General features: G+C 35.1%; 1 protein-coding gene across 5 annotated transcripts in view; it reads left to right on the forward strand.

The window, feature by feature from the left end:
* The window catches only part of LOC144966494 (uncharacterized), a 37,540-nt gene extending 14,118 nt beyond the window's left edge, over positions 1-23,422 (forward strand). For 2 of the 5 annotated variants that reach the window (XM_078903099.1, XM_078903100.1), the window contains 8 exons: positions 572-743; positions 902-989; positions 1,554-1,635; positions 4,264-5,755; positions 10,116-10,178; positions 14,829-14,895; positions 15,512-15,626; positions 16,153-19,654. In XM_078903099.1, the coding sequence (XP_078759225.1) occupies positions 572-743; positions 902-989; positions 1,554-1,635; positions 4,264-5,755; positions 10,116-10,178; positions 14,829-14,895; positions 15,512-15,626; positions 16,153-16,159 (2,086 nt within the window). In that variant the 3' untranslated portion in view covers positions 16,160-19,654. Of the gene's footprint in view, positions 1-571; positions 744-901; positions 990-1,553; positions 1,636-4,263; positions 5,756-10,115; positions 10,179-14,828; positions 14,896-15,511; positions 15,627-16,152 lie in introns of all 5 variants that reach the window. The other 3 variants (XR_013644227.1, XR_013644228.1, XM_078903101.1) reach the window with 3 other exon arrangements.
* The last annotated feature ends 567 nt before the right edge of the window (positions 23,423-23,989 follow it).

Consider the following 23,989-nt stretch of genomic DNA (forward strand, 5'->3'; position numbering starts at 1 on the left):
TCGTGCTATATCTTCCTTCTGCCATTAAAATGGTCTCTGTTTTATGAGCAATCTTTCTGTCCTCAATTACTATGGGAAGAGTTGAAATTATTACGCCCATTGTTTTCTCAATAGCTCAGTAGTAAATTTCCATCTCACACAAAGCTTATTGATGCAGAGTGTAGAAAGATTTTTCTTAACCTACTCTCTAGCCAGCAGTGATTGGGTTGCTTGATCTGGTGGGCAGTATTTTATGACAATGCTGCACAAATCTGGATAAACTTTGGCTGTTCGTATCTAATGGCTTCAAATGGACAACATTGATAAGTCGCAATATTTTTAAAGATATTTTTATTTGGAGCAATGTTCTTAATTGTTTTGTTTTTTTTTGGTGCATAAGTTTCTTTTAGGGCTCTGTTTCCGCTATGAATGCTATCTTTCTCTTTTTTGACTGTGTCTGTGTGAGACTTTGAACTTTGAATCTAAACTTGATAAAGCTTGAACAATTGAATCTCGGTGCAAGTCCTGTGACAACGATCTGTATTTATAAAAGGGATAAATGAATGTCTTCTTTTGCTTTTAATTCTTACAGACAATATGCTCATCATGTGGTCACGATTTTTCTTAATGATGCCGATGTAGAGGATGAGCCTCTTAGTCCACCTGATGACTACTTGAGGGAGTTGGACAACCTTAGAACTGGTAAATCCATCGAACAAAAGAAAAAAGCGGCCGTGCAGTTCTTGAAGGGTGTCATCCCTCTTGTAAGTGTTCAGAAAATATTTTTTTTACTATACTTTAAACAACTAATGAATTGCACTCATGTCCATTGAAGTAATATTATAGTATTGAATGATTTATGGACCTAGGCTTTCACAGATGTAACTCTCAATGAATACTGTTTTTCAATGTTTATTTTAAGGACAAACAACCCATTCCTTGTCTGATCGGGCAATTAATTGATGAATTGGTCGAGCGTGTTGAAGCTACTAAAGTTAGAAACCCAAGAAGTGAGTATTGTCAGATTTTGATGTTAGCATAGTGGCCAACTGTCCTGATTTGGCAATCTGATAAAAAAATGAAGAGAAAAAAAAAGTGGACTGCTTATATGTATGGAGTTTACCCTTGCATGTCCCAGGTTTATGCATTTTTAACTATTAACTTAATACAAGGGACATTTAAAAAAACTCTAAATCTAGATTATAATTTGGAGCTTTACTTCATTTAAAATAGGGAAACTTTGGGGTGTATTTGGCATTGTGTTTATTTATCATAATATAATTCTAATCAGTTATCTATTTAGAACTATAAATATATAAATACCATTCCAATTCCCTTTTCTTGTGTGCGGAAATTCCTCTTTCGGCGTTGAAATTCCTACGAGTGGTGTCTGAAATTCCTGTGAGCCATATTTACAGTTGGCGTCTCTGATAATAAATAAATAAAATTGTGTGGGGAGAGGGTTGAAAGAAAAGTGAATCAATGTATTACAGTAACTTAAATGTTATCTCTGTGTTATTATACTTTTGAAGAGTGATTATGACAGTTTCTTTCTTCTACAATGTGTTACCCAGAATTGCTTGGTTCCATAAGTGTTAATGTAGAAGGATATCGCCGACAGACAAGCAACAAGAAATATAGGGTAGGGCAGGAAAGGTGAGTTTTACATTACAACAAATTGGACTAGGAATGAGACCATAAGTCGACCCCACAACCCGATAAGAGCAACATAACCTTGTCCTAATTTTCCGGTTGCTTTGGTTAAGTATTGAATTAATAAATGAGCCAAGGTCAAAGGATGCCATATGCCAAGTGCTTATTTCTCTATTTTTGTTCCTAAAGGACATATGTTATGGATGGAACCTTAAACTTTTGGTATTTTTATGATTGAAAGATAATGCATTAAGCTTTTTTCATGGCGTCGATAGATGACACCAAATACACTGTTTTGTGCACCTCATATTGAATTGAATTGTCTAAAATGAAATATGTTTATATTTCATTAAGTTCTAAATGTTTAAGAGTTTTTTTATTACAGCATAAGTAATTTTTACTTTGCATTGGTTTGGTGTTGATTACATCATGTGACAACAATGATCATTGTGTCATAATAACCTTCTTTTTTTAAAAAAAGTTAAGTGCCCCAGAGTTGCAGACCTGCCAACTGTCCCGGTAAAACCGGGATTATCCCGTTTTTTTTAAAGGTCAAATCCTGTTATCCCCAGTTCAGGTCTAAAGTCCTGATTTATGGATGATTGTTGGGTGCTGTATATTAAAAATACAAAAACAAAACCGAATAGTTTGTTTCGAATCTACCAGCCTTTTCAAATTCTATTGTTTTTAACGGAATCAATACCGTATTTGTCTGATTTAAAAAAATATACAATTGAACTGGGTATATCTATTAATTTTTGTTGTCTCTATTATTATATTTAAAACTGCTTGACTTTCGTCTCAACAGAATTTAAATAGCACGAGAAGTGAATTGAATCCCATTTTATTTTCTTGCTACTCGCACTTTATTGAATTTCATTGTGGTCACTTCTCATTTTCGATAGTAGATATTTCCATTTTCTTGTGGATTTAATTAATTTTCTCATCATGGCGCCGCCGCCCCGTCAAAAAAACAAAGAACATGTGGTAATTCAGGAATGATTTTACTGTGGAATTTTCTTCTATCATTTCGTTAAAAGAGAGCATCATGCGCATTGCACAGCATGCAAAACGGACGGAGGCAAGAATGATGTGGTCAGTCATGTTTCAACTAAGAAACATACAAAAGCTGCATCGGCTACCAAGTCGGCTCCTATTTCCACATTTGTTTCAAAAGCAAGTTACATATGCAGAGCTTCTTTTTGTTTTGTTAGCACAATGTACTGTCAGCCATTGCTGAACTTGCAGAGACATTTTTTAAAACTATGTTCTCCGATTCAAAAATCACTAACTCCCTCACTTTTCCAAAGGCTACTGCAGTGACAAAATCTCTAGCACAACATTACTCTGCCAACCTCGTCAGTACACCGCGGATGGAACCGCATACCTGCCAAGTACCACGATAAAATTTGATTTACTCAGATTTTTTTCTCCTTTTTGAGTACCCCGCCGTAATGTGGAAAACTCAGATTTTTTTTCATCCATCATGTCTTGACCAAAATCTTGGGTGCTTTAATTGTAATTCTAGTACTTTTTACTATCCCATTTTCTTCCTTTTTACTGGCGCTGATATGACCTAAAAGTGTTGCAAGAGCCGTAAAACCCTTATAAACAACAAACAAACAAAAACATCATTTCTAATTAAAATGTTACATAATATATCTTACTCATACCTTTTGGTGTCACTTCTGATATTAACACTAGAAAGGTGTCCCTTCTGACAAGGATAACTGTTGACAACAAAATTCAACTTATTGCTTTGAAGAAAAGCATCGGGCAATTGAATATGAAGTTGAACTCATAAAAAACATGAACCCTGATACAGCTTTGCTGAACAAAATATCTGCCCTGAATTGGGTCTGTGGTGTTTCTTATGATAAATGACAACAAAACAATGAACCTTTTATTTCTTCTATGATATGCCTGCCTTCTCAGGGCTGAGAATCTTCTGCCTCAATGGTGGTTTATCTCAACCCATCACTATAACATTTCCGCCTTTTTCAAATTGTTATAGAATGTGTGAATCTCTTTTACCATCAACCAGTTGTAATGGTGTTGTGAACCAAATAAGCCACACAAAAAAAGTTTTTTAAAAAAATATATATATATCCAATTGTATATGATGTCTAACAGGTAAGAGTATAATGGCAGCTCTGTATGAATGTGTGAAATGAGATATAGTCATTGTGTTATACATCTGTCACCATGTGACGTTTGTGTAGTTTTGAATATGAGAAATGGGAGGCAAATTTTTAGACAGTCAATTCCTCCAGCAAAATCAGTCAGTTTGAACAATTTCAGGGTAACATTGTTCTGCTATTATGTAAAAATTGTTGATTCCCAAAGAGCCTTTATTTTATCATAATTTTAAGCAATACAGTAATAAAATTTCCATTACTGTTGCTAAGATTTTGTTGACCAATTGTTGTTTTCTCTAGGGTTATCAGAGCATACAGATTTCATCCACACAGTCTTAATTCCTCCCCTTCCCACCCTTTTTTTATTTTCTTCCTTTTGTCAGAATTTAATGACAGCCATTTCTCAACATTTTTCTTATTTCTTGAAATATAATTTTAGTGCTTCCTTATCACAATGATGTACTGTTTCATGTGTATTTTTTCTTTAATTCAGATGTTATGATGAGGCATTTCCTTCATTGCCTGCAGAGTCAAAAATGAATAACATTGTGGTCGTCGTCAAGAAAGGTGCTTGTGCTGATGGATGGCTGAGATCCTCTGGTGGGATTGAGAATATCCAAAGAAGCAGGAGGACGTCTGCAGCTCGCAAAATTACATTTGTGGATAAAAGTGAAGATGCTGTTTGTGCAAAAACTGGTCTCCTCCACCTGATTCCAGTTCCAAAGAGTGTAAGCCCTGTCACGATTGAAGTGGACGAGATGTCCTTTGAAACAGGCATCTTTTCAGGCGGGGCTCTGCGCCATCATTACGAATCGGAATGGAAGTCGGCTTTTTCTAAAGTATTACCCACTGCCAAGCTCTACTCCCCAAAAAGAAAGTTTCGTTTCCCTCTCCCCCTTGATGTCTCTTCCCCAGCTCGACTTAATTCCTGGCCATTGATCACCATCATCTCCAATGATGAGTCCGATCATTTGACTGGGATTCCCAGGCTTGCTGACAAAGTAGATCTTTTGGACGAGGAATCTCCCAAGGCTTTCCTTCATATTGAACAGAAAGCACCAGGATTGCCCCATAATAAGTTGTTTGCCCTAGATAATGACGACTTAGAGATTTCTAATATTATCTCATGGGATGTCATTAATAGAGAGCAAATGAAAAAAAGGAAGAATGAGTTGGCTCGAGTGAGACGGCAGGAGAGGCAAATAACTAAGCCAAGTCGTAAGGAAAGCAGGAATAGACAGAGGAATTCCAGTCCAACTGATACCAGTGCTCCTTGTGTAAATGGGAATAGTGGTGGTCACTCACCTCGTTCATTGGAGGCAGCTAAGAACGATGAGGAAGTCAAGACTAATGACTTGATTGGCTTTGCTATGTCACAGATGGCAGAGTTTGAGAGGGTTTGCCATGGGGCAGATGTTCATGGTGGTAGACGGGATGCCTTTGATATAGTCTTACCTCCACCTGCTGAGAATGAATTAGTTATTCATATCGGGGTGGACAATGATGATGATGATGATAGTTGTTATGCAAGACGAGGCTCTGCAGACAGTGGGATGTGTCCGGGTGGAGAGGAGGAGTCCAAAATTAATCTTTTTGGATGGGCTGATGATGGAACTCCCTCTGGATGGTTGGAACCTGCTAGCGTGTGGCGCAAAGCCGCCCAAGAAAATACCATGGACTGCTGGAGGAAAACCCCAGGATGTGCAATTCCTGATGATGGCACTGTAGATCAAAGGTCAAATGTGCATGTGGACAACAGCATCGATGTAATTGATCAGCCAAAAGTGGATGGACCAGTTGACCACAATTGGAATGGATGGGGAGATTCCATACCTATCCCAGGGTCCTCCTGGGACTCCATGATAAGGAAAGATGTTTTCTGTCTTTCAACACATGTTGATAATACAAGTTCTACTTCAGAAGCTGACATCTGCCCTTCTAATTTGTCTACAACAGTAAGCGAAACTGTTGGACAAGTATTACAAGTAAGTTGCTTTTTTTTTTTTTAATTAAACCAATATTTTGCAAACAATTTGTAATGAATTATCCAACTGGTAAAATTGTATTAGTTGTGTACCTTTGGTGTGGGATATGGCAGATGCCTTAACTTGTAGCCGGATTCCAGTTTTTGCAAATAAAATTAAAATTGCATGAATTTAGGATTGCAGAGATGCTAAAACTTAACACTATAACCAATACTACAACCACAACTACCCATCATCTCTGCCATGGCTCCTACAACCACCACAGGTTTGGGGTTTCCTGACCTCCCGTTGTGGGCAGGGAGACATTTTCTGTCTATCCCCCCTATAACTGTTTTCCAACATGCTTTATGTCTTGTTTGTCTTAGAATGAGATTACACTCGAACACGCAAATCTCAAACTCGGTACAATTTAATCCCACTTTATTGTTATTATTGGCAACACGGAAATCTCAAACAAACTGGATTTTCCCTTGCATCCAGTGAATTTTTTTCTCTCGAATTATGTTGAACAGAAATGAGATTCCATCACTCTCTCCTCGTAGTGCGTGTCAGTTAATGTGTTACGCATGGGTGTATGTGTGCATGCGTACGTCTGTGTGTGCATGCTGAACTTTGGGGGGGGGTGATAGTCGCGAACATGTTTGACCTGGGTCTTACACACATGACCCATCCAGTGTGTCCAGGGAAGTCGGAAAGTTCATACTTGGTCGGAAAAGTTGGAAATAATGGGATTAGGGTGAAATTTTCTTTAAAATGAGAAAAATTAGGAATTTCTTGCTTAACTCAAGTGACGCGGCCTTGCATTCCGGAAGTTACACTGGACAGTGCCTAGTTGCTCCAGCTGATCAGTTGAAACAATGGCAGCTCGCCTAGCAGTTTTTCAATATTTACACCCATCCCAGAAAATATACTTTTTTGAGCTAATAGCAATAATTTATGGTACAACCTTTACATTTTCTTAATGGGAAATAAAATATTTATTGAGAGAGCAAACTTAGTAAGAATTTATGAAACCTGCAACAGTCATCTTTCTATTACGAATAATTGAGTGGTGGAATGAGAGGGAGCAAGGCTTTACACCTTATTGCTACACACATTAGCCTAGTTTTCGTCTAACACATGCATATACACACCAAGAGCCCACGTACAGATGCACACATGTAATAAAGGAATTTTCTACAAACACACACACGTGGGTAACATTATTTCTTCGTGTCCTTTGTTTGAGATGTAACAGATGACCAGAGCATGCAAAACAGCGTGGTAGGGGCATGGGGTTGGGGGGAGGGGGGGGGCTCTTTGTTGGCTTCGTTTATGACTTGAAAGGCCACTAACTTGCCTTCAACAAGTTGAAGGATATAGCTAAATTATTGACCAATCAGAATCAATTAAATTTTTAATGCATTTCTAAATATAGAAAGATTAACAACTCCATTCATAAACGGGGTTGATCTTGTCCTCAATAATGGACTGGCGCACTCGGCGTCAAAGCCAACTCGTCCTCAATACTGGACCGTCGCCCCACTGACTCAGTTATGCTCGTCCTCAATATTGGACCTGCGCGCTACTAGACTTAAAATGCGACATAACAAATGTACGCAGGACAACTGTGCACAAAATTATTATTATTTTGCTACTACAACTGCCGCCACATCATCATCCCTGCCACCACCACTACTACAAACTACCACATCATCATCCCTATCACCAACACCACTCACTAATGCAACCACCACCACATCATCATCCCCATCACCACCACTACCACATCCACATCCCATACCATAACTACAACAATAACTACCACATCATCATACCCACCACCACTACAACTCCAATCACCACCATATTATCATCCTCACCACTACTACGAATGCAACCACATTATGATCATCCCTACCACCACCACCACAGCAACCACCATCACACTACCATTGCTAAAACTACTACTACATCATCTATACCTCCAGCACCACTACTATAACCACCATTACATCATCATCCCTACCCCCTCCACTACTATAACCACCACCACATTACCATGCCTACCATCAACGCCACCATAACTACAACCACCACCATCACCACTGCTATAAACTATAAACATAACAACCACCACATCACTATCCATAAACACCACCACTACAACTACAACCACCATATCATCATCCCTACCACCACCACCTTTGCAACCACTGCCACATCATAATCTCTACCACCATCACAATCTTCACTATTACAACCATTACAACTACAGTGGAACCTCCAAATAGCGACAACCTCCTAATAACGACATTGACCTGTGGTCCCGATTTTTTTTCTATTTAAGATCAGGAAAAAAAAAAAAACCCTCCGGCAGTTTTCGTAGATATCTGATACTAAAAAATACCGAGTATGAGTACTCAAAGTTTATAAAAACGATTCCTGCTTGAACCAATGAGAACGCAGCTTTTTTTTTTGACGAATCTTGGCTGATATGCATTAATAAAAGCCAAGGTATAAATGTAAGTGTAAGCAAGTAAACACAGAATCTTGGAAAATGTGATATTATGTGGTGATAGAAGTAGTAGTAGTAGTAGTATTTTTGTGGGAGGAGGAGGAGGAATTTTATCTAACTCGCAGCGTTCGAATTACACCTGTTTTTGTTTGTTTTAAAGGGATTTACAGTGCTTGTGACACATCTCTATGTCATTTCAGCGCCAGTAAAAAGGAAGAAAATTGGATAGTAAAAAACATTCTAGATTTACAATTGAAATGACATAAGAAAAAGTAAGACAAAGGGGAATGGTTTAAATAGGGAACAGATGTAGATTCCAGGAGCACACTATCAGTGTACTCAGTTCAGATCACCTAAAAGTCTCACCCAGACACACGCACAAGAACCCTCTAAGAGGAATAAACTACAATGTTTTGTTTGTTTTGTCAATGTTAATAAAAACTGGTCCCGCGGGCCTTACCACGCCCACTTTGTCCGCCATCTTGGAAACCTCTAAATAACGACACCTCTGGATAACGACATAAAAACTCGGTCCCGTGGCATGTCGTTATCGGGAGGTTCCACTGTACCACTACACTGTCATATCTACCACTAATACCATAACTTACTACCACATCATACCTACCAACACATCATATGAGTATTTTTAAAAAGTGAAAATGGGGGTAGGTGATGGTTTTTGACATTGTATAATCACATGGTACCATTCTCTAAGTAGATAAGATTTTGTATGTTGCTATCAGTTATTAAACTTTTGAAATAAATCCAAATGTCAAAAATTTCTGCGAGAGACATTTTGAGTTGCATCTCAGTAAATTTTAATGAAATTCAAATTTATAGATTATAGTCCATGGATGGGTCATGATCTGTGCTCTGAGAAATTTCCTCTTTTTTTGTGACCAGTCATTTTCACCTCTCTGCTCTTTCTTTAAAATATTGATTGTATTGAGGAAAGACCTATTTTAAGTAGGATTGTCTTTTTTAAGCGTATAGAACACTGGGGATGGCAAGAATTGATAAAATACCTGGTAGGAAATTTCACTTCTAGGTAGGAAATTTTAAGGTTAGATTTCCCTGGACACCCTGCCATCACTCCATCGACTTCTGTATTAGGCGACGTTATCTCACACTCTATTGTGTACTGGTACCATTATCATAACAGTACCGTAGCAAACTGACCAGTACCATTTAGATGGGAGATGAGCAAGGCGGTGATTGCCTACTACTACAACTACAACCACCACCATCACGTTATCTACACTAGCTCTAATGCAACCACCACATCATCACTAACACTGCTACGACAACTACATCATCACTACCACAACTAATGCAACCACCATCACATCATCACTTCATCACTACAACTACTAGACTGCTACAGCCACCACTGCCACTACTACAACCATCACTATCACTTCTACAACCATCGTTGCATCATTTTCTCTAACACTTCTACTACCACCGCATCCTCGTCACTTCCACTACTACTACAAATACCACCACTACATCGTTGTCACTATCACTACTACAGAGCTGCCAACTTTCATAGAACTTCCGCGAAATTCATGGATATTTTTAAAAGTGAGGGTTTTCCAGTCTTGAGATTTGCTTGCACAGTCTGTATTCAAGAATTAAAAATAAACCTAAATTATGGCATTAAATCATCAAATCAACTCCTATCAATGTAAATTAAATATGACATTTGCCTTACTCTTAAAAACACCTTTTCGCAGTATTGCCAGAAATCTTATTTCAAATGTTGATAAATTGGTGCCTCCCAACTTTTCAAAGCCATAAATAAACCCGATACTTATAAAAAAACAAACTTTATCAACAAAATTCTTTTTCATTTGTCCATAGAGTGCCTTTGTAAATTCCATGTTTGCTGAAGGAAATGTCTGTAATCCCATGGCCCAAATTCAGGTGAGTTTTTAAGCCTTACACTCTACCTCTTTCTTTTACTAAATATTACTATTATCTAAAAGAGACGAATGCACTGCCATCTTTGATTTAAGTTTTAAAAGAGGAGTGTCTCATCAGAATTACCTTCACTGAATTGAATAAAAACCCATTAAAATTTTTTTTGTTTTTGTAAATATCAACTGCAGCATGCATTCAGTACCTTTACTTAACTATAACTAAAAGAGTTTTTTCTCCTGGTGGGGTTCCTGACCTCCCAAAGTGGGCAGGGAGGTAGGTGTGTCTATCCCCCTGCAATTGTTTTCCAACTTGCTTTCTGTCTTTGTCTTGTAATGAGATTACTTGATTTTGTCCTGACCCTGACTTTTTCTTTGGTGCTTTAACTTCATACCTACATTTGTGTCACTAGCGCAGTAAAGCCCTTAAAAACATAAACAGGAACTGGATAAAAACTATAAAAATTGTCAGTGTCCCATTGCCCCACCATTTCGTCAATGATTTCAAGTATAGTCGTAAGTGAAAAGTTTCATATACTAAACTATCATTTTTTTAAAAAACAAAAAAAATCAACACAGTGAATTGTAATGGAGATTTTAATACATACAAAATATATAACTTAATTTTATTCCATCTACTTTAATGCCGAATGGAGCCATTTGGAGGACGCGATACGCTCACATGACCACTTTTCGCGTGCGTCTTTCAAGTGAGTGTTTGGAAGCTTCATGAACTATTATTTATTTCTATTTCTGGATAAAAGTTCAATGAGTTAATTTTATTCATTCGGAAAGGATTGTATGATAACAAATTGTGTTTTTTCTGTGTATATATTCATTATAATGATATTGTGATAGGCTAGTTACAGCTTTACGACTGAGGCCTTTGCTTGTGCCTTTGTCTATCAACAATGAACACCATATAAAATTCGGGTGAGAGTCAATTGCCATCCCAAATTATGGTTTAAATGTACATCATATGTGATGTAATTGTCCAGTAGTAGTAGCTATACCTTTAATGGACAGCTTTTTCTTAGTTAAATAGTGATTACGTGAGCGCATTGTGTCCTCCAATTGACTCCTTCGGCATTAAGAGACGAAATAATTATAATTACACTTCACCTTACAGGTAAATCTCGTCTAATTGTTAAATTATATACCATTAAAAATTTCCAATTTAACTTACAATAGTTCATGAAATCAATGACGATTTTTAAGGTAATCCTTATGGTATAGGAATTCACCTAACAATGACAAATGGTTAAGACATTGACATTGATAAAGATCTGAAAATTTTGCAATTTCCAAGTTAACTTGCATGTTGTTTTTTGGCTAGCACTATTCAGTATCTGATACTGAATAGTGGTTTTGCACTATTCAGTATCTGATACTGAATAGTGGTTTTGCACTATTCAGTATCTGATACTGAATAGTGGTTTTGTACTATTCAGTATCTGATACTGAATAGTGGTTTTGCACTATTCAGTATCTGACACTGAATAGTGGTTATGCACTATAATACGGTGTGTTTTTTCCGAAACCCGACAAAGTTATGGGAAGAGGGCAGCTGTGGGAGTGGATCTCGGACTCAGAGAAGTGTACAACAGTGGGGAGTGAACCTGGGACTGGGTTTCAGCGGGTTTCGTAATAAAAAGCCGGACGACACCTGGCAATATCCCACAAAGTTATGGGACGTAGGCAGCAGCGTGTGTGTGTGTGTGTGTGTAGAGGCTGAGGGGGGGGGGGGGGGGGGTGAACCTGAGATTCAGGGAAGTGTACACCAGTGGGGAGTAAACCTGGGACTCTGGGTTTTATAAAAAAGCAATAACAAATTGGGGGGGGGGGGGATTGCTTTTGTACGAAACCCGACAATATGCGGCAAAGAAGTGGAAAGTAGGCAACACGTGGGAAGTGAACCTGGGACTCAGTGAAGTGTACACCAGTGGGGAGTGAACCTGAGACTATGGTTTTCGGCGAGCTTCAGCTAGTTTCATATAAAATCAATTACTTTTTTACAAAACCCGACAAAACCTTGCAATATCCAAGAAAGTTATGGGTAGTAGGCAACAGTGGGGAGTGAACCTGAGATTCGGGGAAGTGTACACCAGTGGGGAGTGAACCTGGGACTGGGTTTCGGCGGATTTTGTTATTTTAAAAAAGCAATTACTTTTTGTTTACGAAATGCGCCAAAGGCCAACAAATTGGGGCAAAGTTATGGAAAGTAAGCAAATAATGGGGACTGAACCTGAGACTCAGGGAAGTGTACACCAGTAGGGAGTGAACCTGAGACTGGGTTTAGGCGAATTTCAGCGAGTTTCATATATAAGCAATTACTTTTTTATGAAACCCGACGAAACCTGGCAATATCCGACAAAGTTATTGAAGTAGGCAATAGTGGGGGGTGAACCTGAGATTCATGGAAGTATACACATGTGGGGAGTGAACCTGAGACTGTGGTTTTCGGCGGGTTTCAGCGAGTTTCATATAAATGCAATTACTTTTATACGAAACCCGGCAATATCCGACAAAGTTATGGGAGATTCAGGGAAGTGTATGCCAGTGGGGAGTGAACCTGAGACTCTGGTTTTCAGCGTGCTTCAGCGAGTTTCATATAAAAGCAATTACTTTTTTACGAAACCCGACGAAACCTGGCAATATCCGACAAAGTTATTGAAGTAGACAACAGTGGGGGGTGAACCTGAGATTCAGGGAAGTGTACACTTGTGGGGAGTGAACCTGGGACTCTGGATATTGTAAAAAGACAATACCAAGGGGGAGGGGGAATTAATGTTTTACGAAACCCGACAAAGTTATGGGAAGCAGGCAGCAGTGGGGAGTGAATCTGGGATTTGGACACAGATGAGGATTGAACCTGGGACTGCGAGAGGCTGATACCAGTGGACAGTGAGCTCAGAATGTACTTTTATTTCGAAACCTACCGAAATTATCAAAAGTTATGGGAAGTGGGCACCATTGGTCAATGAACCGGGACTCAGGGAAGTGCACACTGGTTGAGAGTGAACCTGGGACTGTGAGAAGAGGATATCAGTGGAAATGAACCTGGAACTATGGGAGGTGGGTACCAGACGAGAATGAAGCAATTACTTTTTAACGAAACCCGCCAAAACCCACCGAAAAACCATAGACTTAGGTTTACTCCCCAATAGTGTACACTTCCCTGAGTCTCAGGTTCACTCCCCACTGTTGCCTACTTTCTTTCCATAACTTTGTTGGATATTGTTGGGTTTCGTAAAAAAGTAATTGCTTTTTTGTTACGAAACCCAGTCCCAGGTTCACTCCCCAATGGTGTACACTTCCCTGAGTCCCAGGTTCACTCCCCACTGCTGCCTGCTTCCCCTAACTTTGTCAGGTTTTGGCGTGTTTCGGCAGGTTTCAGGTTTCGTAAAAAAGAAACACCCCTAAAAATATCACGTGTATTCAGTAAATAGATGTCAATTGTAGTCTAATATTCAGTATCTGTTTAAATTATTATTATTATTATTATTATTATTATTATTATTATTATTATTATTATTATTATGAGACGTCTATTATTATTATTATCACGTAAATTTTAATATAATACTGCAATTAATTCACGGAAGTACATCATTCAATTAAAAATGGCAGAAAGTCTGGCCACATATTTATAATGAATCGGGATTGTCTTAGATGACAAAACAAACAAACAAACAAAAACAACAAGAACAACAACAACAACAAATGTAACAAACAGAAAAAAGCAAGATTTTTAAAAGTAATGAACAATAGAAGAGCACATCAATGAAAAACAACAACGAGATTATAACACATAAAAGATATTCGTAATACGATCGATAACTGATTAAATAACTCCTACTACTTGATTTAAAAATCATAATCATAATAATGATGATGATGACGATTACAACAACAATAATAATAATAATAGTAAGTAGAAATAATAATAATAATAATAATAGTATAATATAAACATTAAAATATATTACAAGCCAATAAAATGATTAAAACAAAAATATTGGGGAAAAATAAAAGTTAACCCGGCCGGGATTTGAACTCTCGAACCTTAAGTTCAGAGTCAAACAACTTATCCACCAAGCCATGGTGTCACTTAACTTTTAGTGACATTTAATCATGTCTATTTAGACATTAAAAAATGTATTTGAATGCCACTCTTCTTTTGATATTTTGAACTATGTTAATTGCACAATAGCAGAAATTTAAAAATAACGATCAAAATATTTCTACAACTTTGAATCGGGCTGTCAGTTACTGCACGAGTTCAATCTGGTAGTAGGTCAGCAGTTTATTTACATTCAACTGAGATTGTCGCACTTTTCACTCTCTCTATAATAAAAGAGTTCCTTATGGATACTGAATAGTGGCAAAGCACTATTCAGTATCTGATACTGAATAACCACTTCCTTGGTTTTTTTTTCAAAATTGATGGAGACCATGAGACGTGACCATTATCAGAAGTTTACTAGAATCCATCTTTTTTTTCTTCAGGCTTTTTCATTAATATATTTCATGGAATTTAAAAGTGAAAAGAACAACTTTTTGCATATTTATTATAACAATTTTTTTTTTTCGGAGGAATGCAAAAAGATAGCATCATATGACTTTTTGTTTATAGTGCATTTTACTCTTGCTTCAGCAGATTTCAAACACAGCTCTTGATTGTTCGGATTTGGAAAGGAGTTGGCTTTCATATCGACCTGAAGGTTTGTGTTTTTGTCATTCTTAATTCAATTAATGGGGGTCCTGATAATTCACTTTACACACAAGGGGACCGAGATTGATTTTGGTGGGTGCAGTAGAAGTTTTATTTTTTCTAACCCAGCAGTAATTTGGTAGTTGGATTACCGTTTTCATCATACGACAAGTAACTGCAATGCAATTATAGATACTTGAAATCCGAATAGCCATATTCTTACTGCTCTCTTGGTAAAAACTGTTTATTTCTCCATTGAAATAATATAGATGAAACAACAAAAATCAGCGTCACAAAATAAGTATACGAGGTATTTTTAAAAAATCACCAAAACGAAACAATTTTTTAAAAATTTTATAAGACGAAATATGCAGCAAAGACATTCAGAAGGTAAAATTATGCAGCGGCATATATGCGGAAGCGGTGGCAATTTCCTTGAGAGACAGATTGATATTCACTTTTATAACTATGACCCAATTTAAGCTTGTGTCGGAAAATGTAATCTTTTTTGGTCTTGTGTACTGGGGGATTTATTTTATTTATTATTTTAATGGCCCCCATTGCTTACTTCTGTTATTAAGATCAATTTTCAGTCGTGTCTATTCTGACTTTATTTTTGTTTTCAGAGTCAGTTCAAGGGCCATCTAGAAGCCGTTTGAACATTGTTCGAGGAAGGACATGCTCTAGCTGGCTGGAGGGTGTTTGTGAATTGGGGGTCGGATGCCCTTTCTCTCATCCAAGGTACGGGTTCATTTTTATTTCTTTTTTTTTTTGCCTACAAACTTATTACCATACATTGTTGCTCGTTATTTGAAACATAAAACCTCAAAGAATGGAAAAATGTTCAAAAGAATTTCTCTCTTTTTTAAAAAAGAAAAACACAAATTAAAAGGATCATCTTATGAAGGATGGATATTGGGAGATGAAGTATTCTTTTTCAGTGTCTTGCAAAAATATTCACAACCGAGCGTTTGGCACAAGGTTGTTTTCATAATTTTTGAACATGATTTTAATCTTAAGCAATTCAAAGACTCATAGAAATAATCTCGTTTGGGAAGTCACGTACAGCTTTGTAAGTTTATTTTTTCCTATTTTTATAACGAAATTTTAGCTTGTGACACGCAATTTAAAATAAATATCTTTTTTGGGTTAACTTAATACGACCTCTTGTCACATCCTTAGACTTCATATTTAGTTATTTGATCCACCTATATTATTGCTATTTTTAAGAGCCTGATAGATTTTTTTTTTTTCTCCTCCTCCACAGTATATGATGGACTCCTCCTAGGATTTCTATTTTTAATGGATTAGCAGCTCCTGGGATTTTTCTATATGATGAACTATCTCGGACATAAGCAGTAAAGAGGATTATAAGATGTGTTTATCGTTAGGTTTTAGAATTTTAACAATGCTTGTATTAATATGTAATCTACTGGATTGACTGATTGATTGATATTAATTAACTTCTTTAATTCTTATTTTGACTTTTTAAAGATTTTTAATTTCTGTGCGATTTTTTTTCCATCCTATGTTACATTGCAGATGGATGAAAATGATCTGTAATCCTTTTGATAATTTTCAGTTCTCAAAATTACAATATGAAAACTGTTGAATACCAATCTTGTGTGTGTGAATGCATACCTGCCAAATCGTACGAATTTTTCGTAATTTTACAAATTTTAGACAAATTTCGTGGCCAATTGCGAAATTTTATGGAAAATTACAAATTTTTAATTCTTAGTAATACTTTAATAATAATGATAATGATAAGAAGTACAACAACTACTACTACTACTATAAATAATAATAATAATAATATTTTGGTTGTTCTTACACAATTTCAGGAATTATGAATTTCTTTGTCAAATTACTAAAAATTGACATAAAAATTACTAAATTTAAGTTTTCAATTTGGCAGGTGTGTGAATGATTTCCAGCCACACAGGTTATTGCTTTGCTTTATAATTTTTTTTATTTTTTCGAATCCATTATAGTTTATTCTTTTCCCCATTCCCATCACAATACCTTTGTATGAGACGTATGAATACCATATATGTCCTAAGATTTTTTTTGCAAGTGTTGTTAAATACCTGAAGACAAACACGCATTCATGCTAAATAGATGCATTCAATCATTTTTTGACAACTTGGTTTACCAAAGTAATGTTTTTATCATTCCATTCATTTTTTTTTTTTTCTTTCCAATTTCATGTACTATGAATCATTTCATACAATTCTGAGATGCATCGAAGTTAGTCTGTAAATGTTTTAACTCAAAATGTTGTCAGTTTTTTGTTGTTTTTTTGTGTTTTTTTTTTTTTGTTTTGTTTTTTTCTGCTTCCACCTTGAAAACTTGACAGTTGACTGAAATATTTGTTGGTTTTGCAGACCTGCCTACTTTTTTCGTGAGGGCAGTTGCCAGCCGTGTAGAATAATCCCGTAAATATGAAAATTATTTCCGTTTTTTTAATGCTCGTGCATATGAGATTCATCCCCAACATTAGTTAAATATTTTATTGTTGAATGGGGCAGAACAGTAGTGATATTCGATAACTTGTTTCGATTTTATAGAGATTTAGAACAAGTCAGTACAGTTGGGCATGGAATCAATGTTTATTGATATTCGTAGCTTCTGATTGTAAATGCGTTTGATTCAGATGACTTTTTGCTGGGTTTTTTTACATTTTTTTGAGTGCTAAAATGACTTTAAAACCTTCTTAAACAAATCATTAACACTCAGAAACAGTTTTTAGAAGTATAATGCCCATTTTATTCAATACATTTTCCAATAATTTTTTGTAGAAGACCAAAAAATACACATATTCAATAAATCATATCATTAAAACTAAAACAGATAGAGTGGTGCATTTTAATGTATAATAGAACTAATTACGTATCAAATTTCATTAAGATACACATAGTTTATGAATAACGAGGTTTTTAGAAACTTTTTTTAAAAACCCAGTCTTCAACTCTTGTCGAGGTAATAAAAAAAACCCTCAGTCTCTAGAGGGTTAATGCCTCTATATATTCCTGTGATTGGAGTCAAAAATTAGGTAAAATTACACATTTTTCGTTTTAGTAGGCAGGTCTGGCTTTGGCTTAATGACATTATATAAAATATGACATTATCTCATATATCTTGGTGCCTGGTAATGCATAAGGCCTGAACTTTTGTTTACATCATAAATATTACCTTTGAAAAAATGTACATAAAATATAAATAATATAAGACTTAATTTATTACATGGGTTGAGAAAGATGAGTGAAGGAGTGAGAATGTCTAGTCAAGAGACAAGTGTGTATGTCTGGTCTCGTTAAGTTTGGTTACACACAATTGCCATTGTCTTTCATCATCGCCATCGTTGTATTACAGAAATATGAATGTCCTGCTAAGTTTCCGAAACAATCACGAATAAAATGCCTCAAGATATTGCATTATATTAATGGAAGGGGCTTGCTTTGGGTCTGTTTAATTTGATAGGATAGAATTCCTTGCTTTTTCAAAGTTAAATCACAAAAATGCAACTCAAATATTTAATCTTAAGATATTTTATTCATTTATTAAAAATTCATTGGATGGTGCCTCTAATTGTCCATTAAATTGAATTACTACTACCATTATGATTAACATGAACTTGCAGAAAATACAAATGTACAGTATACATTCTCTGATTTATAGATTCGGAAAATTTGTCAGTAGAAAATTGAGGTTGAGCTCATCATGTTTTGTTTTTTTTTCAACGGATCTGATTGTCTTCAGATTATCATGTTAATAATAAATTTTCATTTTGTTTTAAGATTTTATGAAGCGTCATTATAAGATATCCACTTTTGATTTCGTCAAATCCTTTTAATTTTCCCCTTAACACAAGTAAATGATGTCAAGCATTCTGTAATAAAACAAAACAAAATTATATTTTCCATCTTTTGACCTATGTATATGACCCTCCACAAAAAATGCATCATAAAGGAAACAAGCTTTGTATATATTTCAAATTCATAATACATTTTCACCATCATTTTCAAATGTATTGATCTGTTTGAATGTTTATCTGTGTGATTGTGGATATTGTGAAATGCCCTTACATATGTTAAACCAAGGGTATTGTAAACTAGCCAACCATTATGACAGTCTTTATTTTGATCCTGGATCTGATTGATAAATGAAGTGACCAATACCTCAAGATCCTCATTTTCCGTGTAGGTCTTTCATATCTTGACGTAAATATACTGTTTGCATGTTATAAATATTTTAAAGAATGTCTTTATAATATTATAAATGGGTGAACTTACAGCTGAAAGATTCTTACAGGTTGATTTTTAAGTACCCCCCTCTTTATTCCCTTGATGGATTAGCGATGTTTTCGTAAATGATATGGTTAATCTGAGAGGCTTTATGTGTTTATGGTATATTTTCTATTGAGTTGCTTTACAAAGACTTCTTCATGTTTTGAAACAAGAATAATGCCAAGGACTAATATTTCTTACTTTGAATCCAAGAGAAAGATTAATCAGAATTTGTTAGATACAGGCAAACTTTTATTTCTCTAGTTTTTTTGGTGTGCATCCATCCTGATGAAGGCAACGTGCTTATGAGATAAATCAAATCCTGTTTTATGGGCTATATGGATGATAGCTTTCATTGGGCACAGTATGCTCAGAATTATTTTGCATCAGGAACAGGTGCTTCAAGTTTCTATTTAAGATACCATTTTACTTTTCATTGTGAGAAATAGAGGTATCGGTTTTGATTTCAGAAAAGAAAAAGATAGGTGGGAATTTTCCTGAACCACAAATATGGAAGCTCATGAGTATTGTATAATGATTTGTTGGATCAATATCAGATGCAGAGTCAGAGATTTGAGTTCATTGGGAGTCCCAGTATACAATATTCTGTGTCGGATTTTATACAGTTTGAGGAGGAGCGTTCCTCTGAAGCTATGATTTCAATTTCCATCTAGGACAAACAAAAAAAAATAACCAGTTGGCTAGTTGTGTATGTTGTGTTTAGACTGAATGTGTAGTATCAATGCATCCTTTCTCATTAAATCATTTCACTCAAATGGTTCCACCATGATTCAGCTATTTCTAGACCTGCCTGTCTAACTTTGGATATATTATAAATTGCTTATTCATTATAAGGCAGATTTAAGTGGCTGCTGATATTGAAATGTTACTTATAAAGGCACCAATATTTTCAATTTACCACCTCACCTGTGTACTTAGAATAGAAGTGAAAAAACGCTTGTAGGACCCTGGTGATAACAAATGTATCTCATTGATTTACGCAATTCACTCATTTTCCACCCCCTTTTTTTATATTGGTAACCAGGCAGGTCTGTAAATCATTAAATTATCATTTTTTTTTTTGTATTCACTACATTTCATTGAAACTGAAATCTAAAAAAAAAAATTACTCATGTGGTTAACCCCTTCTAATGAATGATGGTTTTCTAGATTGCCCAAGCCATGATTCTTCAGATTGAAGTCTTTTGGGCAGAAAGAATAAAAAGATTGAAAGATGGGAGATTTATTGCTGAAACCAGAGCTGCTAACTCAAATGTTTTTCAAAGTATTTTTCCATTTAACAAATTAAGAATCTTTGAAAAATTACAGAATGAGTTTTTAAAAAAAAATTTTCTGACATTCAGAATTTCAGTTCACCGACTTCCAACTTTTAGTCTTATCGTTTTTATGATCAAGATAGATTCAATCGAAAAATGTTTTTTTTGCATCAGGAAAAGAAGTCCCTTCTTTATGAAAATGTCAAAATCCTGATTTAAAAGCCTCATCCTTTATAACAGATATTATGGGTTGGCAGCTCTGGTTTATACAAAGAAATTGGGTTGAGATTAAGTAAAGAACTTAAAATAATTGATAAATCAAAAATACTGCAATATAATCATTTTTTTCTGCAGTTATTTACCCCACAACTGCTAAGGCTAAGATTTTTGTTCTACTCATGGCATGTAATTGCTATGGACAAATATAACACAAGTAAAATCTTTTCACTTTATGGCAGTAGGTGGCAAAACTATAACTAGAAAGATACGTGCTCTTGTTTCGAGCATTCTGCCTTTTCTTCTCATTTTAGTCACTATGCAGAGACTAAAATATTTCTGAACTGAGAAACATAACTTGGTCTTCTGAATTTCAGTTTAACTCGTTGTTACTGGTTTTAGTTTAAGGGACAAGTGCTATCCCAAAATTCTGGGTGGGGTTCCTTACCTTCCATAGTGGGCAGGGAGGTACTTGCTGTGTCTTCTATCCCCCTCTTTCTGTTTTCCAATTGCTTTCTGTCTTTGTCTTGGAATGAGATTACTTAGTTTTGTCCTGACCCTGACGGGAGTCCTTGGCTTTGTATACTTGGGAGATGATATTTTTTTCCTTGTAAATCATCTCTCTGTTATAGGCTGTTATTTTTTTAAAAAACATTAGTAAACATTTGAATGTATTCCTCTTAGTGGGATCTTGTGCTGGTGTCTGGGAGACTTATAGGTGATCTCAAACTAAGTACTCTGATAGTGTGCTCTTGGAATCTACATCTGTTCCCTGTTTGAACCATTTCCCCTATTTCTTACTTTTTCCTCGTCCTTATAATAGTACATCTATAGTGTTTTCACTATCCAATTTTCTTCCTTTTTACTGGCACTAATATGATCTAAATGTGTTGCAACTGCCGTAAAACCCTTAAAAACAAACAACTATCCCAAAATTGTTCATGTCATATTTACACTTTCTTTCAATTCAAAAAGAAAGTCCATGCTCAGTTTTATTCAGGATATAGTGTTTCATGTAGAATCTAATAATTATCAAAAATGGAATGATCATAACATTAAACAGGTCTAATACAAAGTAACTTTGTGAAAACCTTTGATAATTTGGGATAGCACAGTTTTCCTTATACAGACATCATGAAATAAGCAATAATTATTTACATTGGGAAAGTTGGGGGAACAAACCTCCAAACAACCAATGGGATTTCATTGCATGTGCATTTTGTGTGTTTAGGAGCTTGTGCCAGAAGTTGGACCCCTAAAACATTGCAATAGTGTCAGAGACTTTTGTGGCAGGTCTTAAGAATATTCCGGAAATTTAACACTTAGTTTTTGTATGATGAATTGCTTTGTTGAAGTTCCCCTCATATTTTTACAGCTTCTTCATTTAATGATGATTGATCTTTATTTAGTTATATGCCACCCATTTTTGACAATGAATCAGAAATTTATAACATCGAAAAAGGGAGGCAACTTATATAAATAAAGGGGACCATTTGTCCCCAAGGTGGAACATACTCAGTTTTGTATTGTTTAGAACGAAAAACCACTTTCTACATTGAAGAAAAACATTGAAAAATATGTTTAATTATTTTAATCATTTAGAAATTTAGCACATGGTGGAAAAGTGTTATATTTAAAAAATGCACGGCCGTGTTTTAATATATGAGATTTAGTCTGGGCTAACCCAATGAAAAATTTGTACTGCGTGGTTAGAAATTTGCTTATGAAGAAAGTAGTAAAACACTTTTTTTTAAATTGAAGAGTCATAGAATTAGATTGAGATGCATCAATAATCAAATCAAATGTTTAATTTTGCCAATTTTATTGAAATCTTCTCATAAGGGTAATAATTTGGAAAATTTCTTTTATTACTAATCCATTGCTGAACTTTCTACTATCCGTTAATTCATACAAGGTTGGTATTTAATGATGTCACCAAACAAAATCGTATTCTATCATTATCATAATATGAGCAGTTTTACTTCATGTGAAGCTGTATTTTAGATTTATTTAAAAGTATTAATTCCGAATTTGTGAAAGGAATGAATAAAACAATTTTAAAAATTGGTATGATGTTAATGATGACAAATGACAACAATAATAAAGATAATAGTGATAAAGAAAAATTATAACTTGTCATTGAAGACAATTTATCAGTATTTAGTAACACTTTTGAGTTCAAATTGTTAGATTTTTTGAAAAAAGAAAATTCAGTGGTATCTGGAGGTTTGTACATTGACGTTGGTTTCAAATCCCAATTTGTAACATAGCTACTTGGTCTGATTCAGAAAAAATATCTGCAGAACTCAATATTTCCAAGAAATTATCTCATTGTTCAGTAAATTTTCAGCTTTTTTACCCGGCATCCATTCATTTTCTTCCTGACTCATTTTTTTTAATGACATGTCATAATTACGTTCTCCATCGGTCTTAAAGTTAACAATATATATGAACAGATAAAAAGATTTGTCATTTTTCAAAAGCAAATATTTGGTCATGAGGTAAATTATTAAAATCAATTTATCCTAAGCCAAATAAGATCTGATGGACCTTTTTATTATGAAGACAAACCTGGTTCTGTTACAGGCTCTAAGAAATGAATAGAAGCAAGATTGTTTCTGTAAATTCATTGTTGACTTTATTTTGTTGTTACGAACTTAATGTAGGTGGAAAGGTTGTGATCATGATGACTTTGAATTTGATTATTTAGCTTAACATCAATAATAGTTTAACAGGACAAAAAGAAAAAAGAAAAGCGGATCAGTGTTGATGTTATATTATGTATATTTAAACAATAAAATTAATATGGGGTCAAATATATCTTCTAATCATTATTTTTGTAATAGTTATAGATTGATTGATAGTGACATTGAATTTTAGTTTTTTATTATTATTATAACTATATTAACCACTTCATCAAATGAAGACATTGTTTACAATTTTTTGGTTATATTTATATTCTATTTTTCATGTCATTACTGTATTTTCAATTTTCATTCATGATAAAGTAATACCAGTTTTACTGCTTGACATTTTCATTTAGTGAATTTGTGAAGAGAAAGGCAAGCAAATTTGTAGTTAATTGATTTTGGTGTCATTGTTGTGCGTGCATTATTTGTATTCATTTTCCATGTACTTTCATTCCATTGTTTGTGTAATTTGTGTCCTTGATTCATACATCGTCTTCCTTGGTTTTCTTGATGTGCCAAAATTTGGAGTCTTGTATCCTTTGGGCAAGATGCAGTCTTGAAATTACTTAGTCTTAAAGCAATAAAAAACTTCCATTTATACTTGCATAGTTGAGAATCAACCACTATTTGAA

Source organism: Berghia stephanieae, chromosome 2 (genome assembly GCF_034508935.2).
Source record: "Berghia stephanieae isolate SIO BIC M18660-M18661 chromosome 2, UCSD_Bste_1.3, whole genome shotgun sequence".
Classification (NCBI taxonomy): Eukaryota; Metazoa; Mollusca; class Gastropoda; order Nudibranchia; family Aeolidiidae; genus Berghia; species Berghia stephanieae.